This window comes from Tupaia chinensis, unplaced genomic scaffold (genome assembly GCF_000334495.1).
Source record: "Tupaia chinensis unplaced genomic scaffold, TupChi_1.0 Scaffold139457_1, whole genome shotgun sequence".
In the NCBI taxonomy this organism is placed as follows: Eukaryota; Metazoa; Chordata; class Mammalia; order Scandentia; family Tupaiidae; genus Tupaia; species Tupaia belangeri.
The window spans coordinates 156,259-164,422 of record NW_006199342.1 but is presented as its reverse complement, the minus strand read 5'-3'; the positions used below and the strand labels follow the sequence as shown (position 1 = coordinate 164,422).

Below are 8,164 nucleotides of genomic sequence, written 5' to 3'. Positions count from 1 at the left end.
TCCCTATAGCTTTCATTAGTTCTGTCCCATCTGTTCTGCCTGTGCAGTTTAGCCTCTATTCTTCAAGCCACATGGTTTGCTTAAATTGGATCCAAGATAATTTTTCCTACTCACAAACATAGGATCCCTCAGCACCCAAACAGGTTCACATATGGGGTCTCCAGGGGTGGAGAAAACCTGCATTCAATGAAAACATGGCATTCTCTTCTAATGGGCCTCCATACTGAGGTCGAACATAGGGGTCTCTCTCTTCGAAGGCATCTCCAGCTGTCAGGTGAACGCTATTCTTATCTTAATTGCAAAGAATGGGTGTAGTTTAGCAGATAAATGAAAAACTACTATTTAAAAGTGAGCTACATAACCTGCAATTTTGGCATTATTATTATCCTTAATCAAAGAATAATGTACACAACATGTGCTTGTAGCACACCAGTACACAGCAACACCACAGTTGATAATTGTCGGATTGGGCTTTCTTTGTTTCTCAACTGGATGACCAGCCCTTCTTCAGTCCATCTTTATACTGCCATTGTTTATCTTAGAAAACAAATGTGACTGTGGGTCTAGCCTGGTTAAAGTCAACCTCTGTCTACAAATTGAAGTTAAACTCCCTATCTTGGAAGATAAAACTCTTCAAAATCTTGCTCTGGCTTTCAGATCTCTGTTCTGATTCTTGATCTGATAAATATGCTCTAGTCACACTAATTGAATTGGTCTCCTGAGTTTCTCAAGTGTAATGAGCATGTCTTTCTCACTTCATATCCCTAGTATATATTACAGTGGTTTTTTTTTTTTTTTTTTCTTGGAGATTTTTTTGCTATAGGGTGCATGCGCTCACCAGAAAGACAGAGAGAGACAGAGAGATAGAAAGTGAGAAATCACCCCCCAGGGGGGATGGCCATGCTGCAATCCCTTCTCCTCCATTCTCCTCTTGGGATCTTGGGCACGTAGGCATATGCGCCCGGCATGAGTTTAAGCCACCAGGTCCGAGACTTGAACCGCGGTCAACTACATGGGAGTTCAGCGACATAGCCATTATGCTAACTGCTGGTCCCAATGTATTATAGTGTTCACTTCACATAACTAATACTCAATAAAAATATGCTAAATATCTAAAATTATACATGTATCTAGCTAGTATTCAATCATATTTGTTTATTTTCTAAATTAACAAGGTTTTATTTAAATTATTGACAAATGTCTCCCAATCAGTTACCTTTCAAGACTCAGAAATAAAAATTTCAAGAGTAAAAGTTTAAAAAGCATATAGAATAAATAACTGTTTTGGTTACACGGTTATGAATTAAGCACCTGAACTGCTAATGGAGTTTCTTCATCTGGCATCATATAATGGCATAAGAAAGATTTGGATCCATCTTTATTAATCCAAGAAGAAGATTTATGCTGCTCGACGAGATTTCTGATTTCTTTTAGTTTTTGCTCCAAGTCCAAAAGGGACAAAGAATGTTTAAGAGAAACACTAGAAAAAGAGAAAAGGGAATTGGGATAAATTGAAATTATACAACACATCCTATACACACTCTTTTCTTAACAGACTGTTCTCTGAAATTCTGTTTCATCTGGTCAAATCTGCAATTGCTGACTGGAGTAGGATTAAGAAATAGACCAGATAAAGATCATATTACAGAGCCAAGAAAAATCTTGTTCAAGATTTCACAAGAAAAGTGTTACTGTAACTATAGATAATACTAGTGTAAGTGGAAGGTAAATCCACAGAGACAGATTTTAAAGTAGGGGCTTTATCTTGTGACCCAAATATTTCTACTGTGTTTAAAGGTCAATCAACCAACAATGACATATTTCCCTTACGTATTAAAAGGTTGATACTGATGAAGAAAAAAGATTTCCCAATGCAATACTCCAGAGCAGTGCCTGTATTAGATTACAAAGAATTTCACAAACTACCATTTACTAAGTCATCAGCTTTACTAAGATAGTTCAGAATTTTCATTTATTCATTAGAAGCAGCAAGTAAGAAAAATTTCAGAAAAAGGCCTTACCTTCCTAAAATCTTTTGCACAGCTTGTTTAATGACAGTGATCAATTCCGTCAGGCCTATTATAAAACAGACAAACTTAAAAGCCTTACGCTTTAAAAAAAAAAAAATCCCTCAATTAGACAAATAAATAAATGAGTATACAGTTCACAAACGAGAATCTTACCATCTCCAAGGAGGTGTTGAATACTTGATAAATACTGTTGTTGGACATCTGGGGGAGCAAGAATTGTCTGTGAGAAACAGAAATATAATCAGGTTACCCAGGCTTTTTTTTTTTTTTTTTTTTTTTTTAAAGGTTTTGCCATATGGCATGTATGCTCACCAGAGAGAGAGATAAGACAGTGACAGAGAGAGGAAAACTAAGAAATTGCTTCCCAGGGGGATGGCCATGCCACAATCCCTTCTCCTCTCAGGATTCTGGGCACATACATACATGCCAGGTATGAGTTTCAAGCCATCAGGTCTCAGACTTAAACCATAGTTGACCATGTGGTATTCCCAATGCTCACACCTCCTACTGGCCCCATCCAGGCTTTTTTTTAAGTTTAAATTTGGTATTTATAGGTTTTTGCCATAGGATGGGCACCACCATGCCCAAATTTGGTATAATATATAAAAAATATATATAAAAATTGTATTTACTAATTAATTTTAATTAATTTTACTTAACTAATTACACAGCTCTTGTGTGTTTTTAATAAAGTGAAAGATTTAGATTGTGCTAAAAAATATCAATTTAGGATTCCAAAGTATATTTCAAGTATTTTTTAAATTATGATTTCTGAATTACATATTAATTGTTTTATATCTTTGTGAGGGACGCTATGACTTTTTAAAGCATGAATACACCATGTAATAACCAAATCAAAGATATAAACACATTCACTATCTCAACATTCAATGCTACACTATTTTTTAAGTAAGAATGGTTTTTAGTATAACTTGAGTTGAGATTTTTGGGATCCAGAATGACAGGAAAATCAATATTCTTTTTTTATTGTTTTTTTAAGGTTTTGCCATAGGGCATGTGTGTTTGCTGGAAAGAGACAGAGAAACAGTGAGAAGAAAAAGTGAGAAATTACCCCCCAGGGAAGATGGCCATGCTGAAATTCCTTCTCCCCAGCTCTCCTGCGATTTTGGGCACACATGTGCCCAGTATGAGTTTCATGTTGCCAGGTCTGGGACTTGAAGATGGTCAGCCATTGTGCCTTAACCACTAGGCCAACTGCTGGCCTGTAATATCCTTCAATATTCCAAAAAGTCCAGTTTCAAACATGAAATATACTCAAAATGTGTAAAGGTCACAGTCACATGAAACCTTATTTCATAGAAACTGTCATCAGGATAAATAATATTCGGTTAAACTCTGAATCTCTTGAAAGAAAGGGCAACATATATTTAAATCTATTAAACTTACAGTGCCATTTTTGCCAACTGCTGCATTATCCAGGTAAATATATCCACCAATTATGTTTAACTGGACTCGCAAAAGAACAACCAGCATACAAGTACTGTATACAGCCACAATACTTCTTGTGAAACCTTCACAGAGAAAAGAAGACTGTTTGGTATTGTTCTTAAAACATGCGTGTACAAATTCACTTAACCATCCCTATGATTTTTTTTCATAAGATGACTTTTAAAAATATATTGTAGCTGTTTCATGTGTAAAAATACATATCAATTCAAAATGTTTCATAACTAGTCTTCTGATGACTTGTTCAATGTAAATTGTATATGATCTCTTGACTGAAACAAAACTAACAAAAGAAGTCTAAAAATCAGTTCAGAAAGGCAAACAAGCAGGGACAGGGAAGCACTGACTCAGATTTGTCCAGGAAATCACTTTAGCGTGAAAGGAGAGGGATGACCACAGAACTCCAGCCCTCACTGGCATGGACAGGAGGATGAGGCTGTGTAAGGCCTAAGGAAGGTACAGAAAGAAAGACCTGGAGAGTAGGCTTCACAGTGGAGTGGGCAGAGAGCGCCAAACAGGAGACAGCAAGGACGTTCACTACTACCAAAAGGTCTGGTCGCAGGAAACTACCCAGTGGATTTAGCAACACAGACCTTATTACCAGGGCTTGTGAGATTTGCTTTGGAGTGGAGGGCAGGTGGCAATGTGTCAAAGAGTGCATCGTAGTAAAGAAAAGAAGAAAAGGAATGTAGAAATACTGAGTCTTAAAGATTATGAGAAAGGCAGGAGAACAGGCATAATTGTCAGTATAAAGGTCTGAGACATAAGTAGATATATAGGCCACAGTACAACCCTTGGTGTGAAATTCTTATCACCAGTGAAAACTGGCATACAATATCAAAGCAAATGTACTATTTGGGTTGGAGCAAAAATGTCCTTTAAAGTATAATATTAGAGAAATTGGTACCTAATATAGACTTATGTAATCCAGGATATAATTTTCCTATCATTATCATACCAATAACAGCAATAGCACTACCACTACAATTACCAAGTACTTCCTGGGACCAGACATTGATCTATTTTCTTTATGAGTATTATTTTATTTCATCATAATAATTCTATTAGGCAGGTGGAGAGTCAGCGACAGAATACAAATAGTTCCCTTTATAAATATTTGAAGGTGTGCTGCCACTCCGACTATGCAGGCTTACTTATTATCTTCAGATCCTCCCATATTTCTAGCTTGTTTGAAGGCCTAAAGAAAAAAAAATCAGAAGATATAAAAACAATAATGTACATAATTTAATAGAAAACATTCGACTTTATAGTCCACATATAATTAAAAGTTAAAATGATACAGGATAACTGCAGAAAACAAAGTCTACAAAATGCATAGTAAGAAGAAAACAAAGTCCTCTTAGTTCAAAAAAATTATATTTCCAGTAGACAATGATAACCATTTTCATTAGAATGTTCCCTTCCGCTCTTTTTCCTCCTTCCGAGCATTATCCAAACATGTATTAAAAATCATATGGAGAGATTCCTTATGGCTCCTGAGAACTAGTGATTTCAGGGAAAAATAGAGATGAAGATTTCCTACCGATAATTCAGCTTCCAGCCCACAAACTTGAGTGACGGGTCTAAGGGAACTATAGCCAAACATCCAAATACTATTTGGGTTAACATATTCCTCAATACCTACTGAATCTGCTGCACAAAGGGATCACAACGGAATGACAGAGAAATTCCAGATCACCTCTTTCTGCATGCTCCTGACTGTTCAGATTGAACTTCAAGAATTAGAAACACCATCCATCAGATGACTAGAAATCACCACAGGGCCACAAGAAATATGGGAAAGCAAGAAAATACCTCTCCTCCACAGGAAAAGAATAATTCCTCTTCATCCACAGGCAGTTCAATGGAAATTATGGAAATGCCTGGTAAATAATTTAGAATAGGCATAGAAGAGAAAATTGCTGTCCTAGAAAAATCCACCACAAAGACTGAGAAAATGGCCCCCAAAATGAAAATAATATATGAGAAATACTAGATACCATCAAATGTCCAAACATCTGGATAATTGGTATCCCAGAAGATGAAGAGACTCATAAGGGCATTGATAACTATTCTATGAAATCCTGTAAGAAAACTTTCCAAACCTAGAGAGGCACTCAAAGATCCGGTCCCAAGAAATATAAAGGACCCCAAATAGAATCAACTCAAGAAGATCTCCAAGACACATTATAGCCAGATTGACCAAAAGCACAGACAAAGACAAGATACTAAGACTGGTAAGAGAAAAACATCAAGTTACCTACAAAGGATATCCCATCAGGATAACAGCAGATCTCTCATTGGAAACAATTCGAGGAAAGAATGGGAAAATATTTTCAAAGTGTTAAGGGAAAAGCAATTTCAATCAAGAATACTGTATCCGGCAAGACTATCCTTCATGTAGGAAGAAAAGACAAGAACATTCTTAGATAAACAAAACTTGAAAGAATTTACCAATACCAGACCAAATCTCCAAGAAGTTCTCAAAGGAGTGCTATATCAGGAAAATTAAATACAGGCACACAGAAAAAATAGTTCAAAAACTAAGAAAATGGCCAACTTAATGTGACAAGTCTGGAGTTGAATATTGTATCCCAGAATTTAATCGAGAAAACTGAACCACAACAGAAGATAAAGTTCATGAGACTGAATTGGTGAAACAGAATTTTATGACTTTTGTCTGAAACATAGCTGATGTTCTTCTAGGCTTTGTTGTCCAGTTTTAAGGATTTGTGTCCTGCCTTGAGATGTTGATAGGTTCATGTACCTATCATTTGAACAGAATCCTACCATGTTTACTGGCTTTAAGTTTTAAACAAATTTCCTTAGGATTTCTTTGATTTAAGTTAAAACTGCTTTTCTTGAAATTACCAGCTGAATTTGTTATTGAAAGTTGTTAGATTATTTAAGAAATTGTGTGATCAATACATTGTGGGGGAAAAGGAATGGAAGACAACCGTAGACATCAGAGATAGTGTGAGAAGAGGGTGGAAAAGGACAGAGGGTCAGAAATAGGGGTTAAATACATATGTAACTAGAATTGGAAAATTTTTTATGATAACATGCATGATTAAGCCACTATGCAGTATATTCTGGATGGGAAATCACATTTTGTATACTGTGAAGATGCTTAGGGAATGAATGTAAATTAATTAGGTTAAAAAAAATGTTTTAGGAAAAATAAAACCCAAAACTGTTTTTCTTGAAATTAAAAAAATGCATTAAAATATCTATTTAATGACCACAGCAAGCTATATAGCCTCAGTTAGGTGCTACTTTATAGTATGTTCATTCTACTTACTGAGGTTTATGCTTAAAGTCTGACTTGTATTCATGGATATGTGTATATCAGTTGTGCTTGCTATTAAAAATATTTAGATTAATTAAGATCTTTAGTGAATCAATAAAGTGTGTGTGTGTGGGGAAGGCGTAGAAAGCAACCATTGATAGAAGAGACAAGGTGCGAGCAGGGTAGGAGATGGTAGAGGGTGAGAAGGGAATCAAAGATGGAAAAAAAAATAAATAGGAAATGAGAAATGGAAAATTATTTGTTGATAACACATATGTTGATGTGCTTGATTGAGACAATATACAGTGTATTCTGGATGGAAAATCTCATTTTGTATGCTGTAATGATATATAGTGAATGAATGTAAACAAATTTAAATAATAATAAATAAATAAACTAAAAAAATCATATGGAAAAGCAGAAAAATGTGCATTTTTCCCAATTTACTGGCTTATAAATAATGAAGTGAATTCTGTAATCTGTTCAATGTGAATGTCCTCGCTGTCTACTGTTTGGTACTCTGCCCTGGTCTACTATGAAGCCTGATCTCCAAGTAAATAATGTGGTTTTTTTGTTTTAAAGTAAAATGATACACATGTGAATGTACACACAGAAATGCTGTGCTTCAATGTACTGCAGGTATTACCCCTGAATCCTGCTGTTTTGAATTTTACTTTACTAGTCTTTGATAGCACCTATGCTTTCTGACATGAAAAGCCATTTTAGATTCATTGTGTTCAATTTTGGCTGCAGATTTAACAATCACCCATTTCTCCAACAGTCCTGGGAAATGGTAGCTAGACACTAACACCTTTGATCAGGAATGTTCACTGCTACTAAGAAGGTCATATTTCTTATGTGTTTTGGTGGACTATGCTAGTAAATATGTGTGTATATTTATTGATTTCAATGTGCATACATTCAAGGAGATAAAATACATCATGAATTCATACTGATAACTTCTACTTTGAAATAATTTAATTGATTTTGTACATGCATTTCTTTTGCTCTCACTAAAAATTGGTGAAACCAACTTTGTTCACCCTTCACTGTGTACATGGTCTTAGTATATCAATAGTTGGTTATAGTCACAATAGCTTCAGAAAAATAGCAATATTGAAAGGTTTAGCATTTTTGTTTGTTTTTCCAATTCTCTGTGTGCCAAGAATACATATCCTAATAAAAATACACATGCTGGGGCCAGCAGGTGGCATGGTGGTTACGGTGCTGGATTCCCACAAGGCCAACCATCATTGAAGTACTGGATTTGGCGGCTTAAAAATCACACTGTGTGTGTGTGTGTGTGTGCGCCCAAAATCCCAGGAGGAGAATGGAGTAGAAGTGACTGTGGTGTGGCCATCCCTCTGGGGGGAGGGAG

General features: G+C 35.7%; 1 protein-coding gene across 3 annotated transcripts in view; it reads right to left on the bottom strand.

The window, feature by feature from the left end:
* The window catches only part of PEX3 (peroxisomal biogenesis factor 3), a 55,111-nt gene that overhangs the window by 21,944 nt on the left and 25,003 nt on the right, over positions 1-8,164 (bottom strand). For all 3 annotated transcript variants that reach the window (XM_014593016.2, XM_006161909.3, XM_027765689.1), the window contains exons 4-8: positions 4,652-4,695; positions 3,438-3,562; positions 2,184-2,250; positions 2,022-2,076; positions 1,312-1,480 (exon numbers count right to left, since the gene is read on the bottom strand). In XM_014593016.2, the coding sequence (XP_014448502.1) occupies positions 1,312-1,480; positions 2,022-2,076; positions 2,184-2,250; positions 3,438-3,562; positions 4,652-4,695 (460 nt within the window). The remainder of the gene's footprint in view (positions 1-1,311; positions 1,481-2,021; positions 2,077-2,183; positions 2,251-3,437; positions 3,563-4,651; positions 4,696-8,164) is intronic.